The 1,536-nt window shown below is 38.4% G+C and overlaps 1 protein-coding gene across 2 annotated transcripts in view; it reads left to right on the forward strand.

Annotated features, from left to right (window-relative positions):
- The window catches only part of LOC106463066 (lipoma-preferred partner homolog), an 18,405-nt gene that overhangs the window by 4,841 nt on the left and 12,028 nt on the right, over window positions 1–1,536 (forward strand). For both annotated transcript variants that reach the window (XR_002611404.1, XM_022390473.1), the window contains exon 2: window positions 134–628. Coding sequence is in view for 1 of the 2 variants with exons in the window: in XM_022390473.1 (XP_022246181.1) it covers window positions 142–628 (487 nt within the window). In the remaining variant the exon portion in view is untranslated. The remainder of the gene's footprint in view (window positions 1–133; window positions 629–1,536) is intronic.

Raw genomic sequence — 1,536 nt, forward strand, 5'->3', positions numbered from 1 at the left:
CCGTCCCCCCCCCCACACACACACACACGCAAATTAAATTAAATCGCAGATGGAGTTTGTAGATGAAAGTTTCGTTAACAAATATTTTAATTGGTGCGAAGTTATTAATTCAGTAATTAATTTCTTTTCCTAGCTGTCAACATGACCACAAATCGGGAGAAACTCGCCCAAGATTTCGGACATCTTAACATTGCTCACTACGCTCCCCAACAATATTCAGCTACAAAAGGTAAAAAAATCGCCCCCGTAGTTCCACCGAAGCCTAAGAAAAAAATAATTCCCGAACTTGCAAACCCCAACGTCCAGTTTTCGCAAACGGAAAAACAGAATCGGGAGAAAAACTACCAGCCAGTTCTAGAACCTGGACATGAGGAAAAGCTGGAACAAAACTACACCCTTCTCCGGGATTCCAAGTACTCCAGTACAGTAGAGACAAAATACCCAGTTAAAGAAGACGAAACTCGTCAGTTAGCTAAACAAAAGTATCTTCCTGTTGAAGATGTTAGATATGAAAGTAACACACAAAAACTTGAGAGTGTCGAAGGTCTTCCGGAGAATCGTTATACGACTTCAACAGAAAAACAAACTCGTACTGTTAGAAATCGGATGGAGCCAGCGCCATCTAGTGGTATGTTTTTTTATTTGGAAAATGAGGTCTTTTTGGTTTGTATTTCATCTAGTCCTTTATGTTCTAATTTTTTAAGTATTTATTTAGTCACTGATTGGTTATTCAAGGAAAAACTAATTACCAAATCCAACTGACTTACCACTGTTATTTCATTTTATCTAAATGCTATAAATTTGTAAAAATACGAATTATTATGTTGAGGATATAATGTTCTTATGGTATTTATTGTACTATGAACCAATAGTCATCGGAAAGACATGGTTATCCACTATTTTTGTTATTTAACGTATAAACAGCCTGACCACATAGCGGTGTGCGTGCTGTTTTCTATCTGCTGTGTCCACCACGGGAAATCGAACCCCGGATTTTAGCGTTGTAAGTCCGTAATTTTACCGCTGTCCCACCGGTAGGCAATTGATGAGTCAAATTAAAATATATCTTTGTTTATTTTTTTTTATTTTAGAGCAAAGCCACATAGGGCTATCTGTTGTGTCCACCGTGTGGAATCGAAACCTGGGTTTTAGCGTTGTAAGCTCGTAAACTTCCAGCTGTCCCTCCAGAGCACACCACTTAGGATTCAGTTAGTACAAATGGTACGACAGTAATATTATTTACTAGTTCGCAGTAATATAGTGTTAGATTTTTAGTGCCTGAGCCCTGCCAAAATTATTAGACGTGACGTCATTATCAAGATAAACATCTCGTACCGAAAACCTAGTTTTCACTCTTTGTAAGCCCATTTAAAATAAAATATATATGGTATGTAATTACATGCAGCACTAATTATTTGAGACTACTTACATGAGTAATAGGCCTGGTGGTTAGGACTTTCGGCTTGCAACCTGAGGGTCACGGATTCGAATCCCTGTCACCGAACATGCTCGCCCTTTCAGCCGTAGAGACTTTAT

Source organism: Limulus polyphemus, unplaced genomic scaffold (assembly GCF_000517525.1).
Source record: "Limulus polyphemus unplaced genomic scaffold, Limulus_polyphemus-2.1.2 Scaffold1315, whole genome shotgun sequence".
NCBI classification, from domain to species: Eukaryota; Metazoa; Arthropoda; class Merostomata; order Xiphosura; family Limulidae; genus Limulus; species Limulus polyphemus.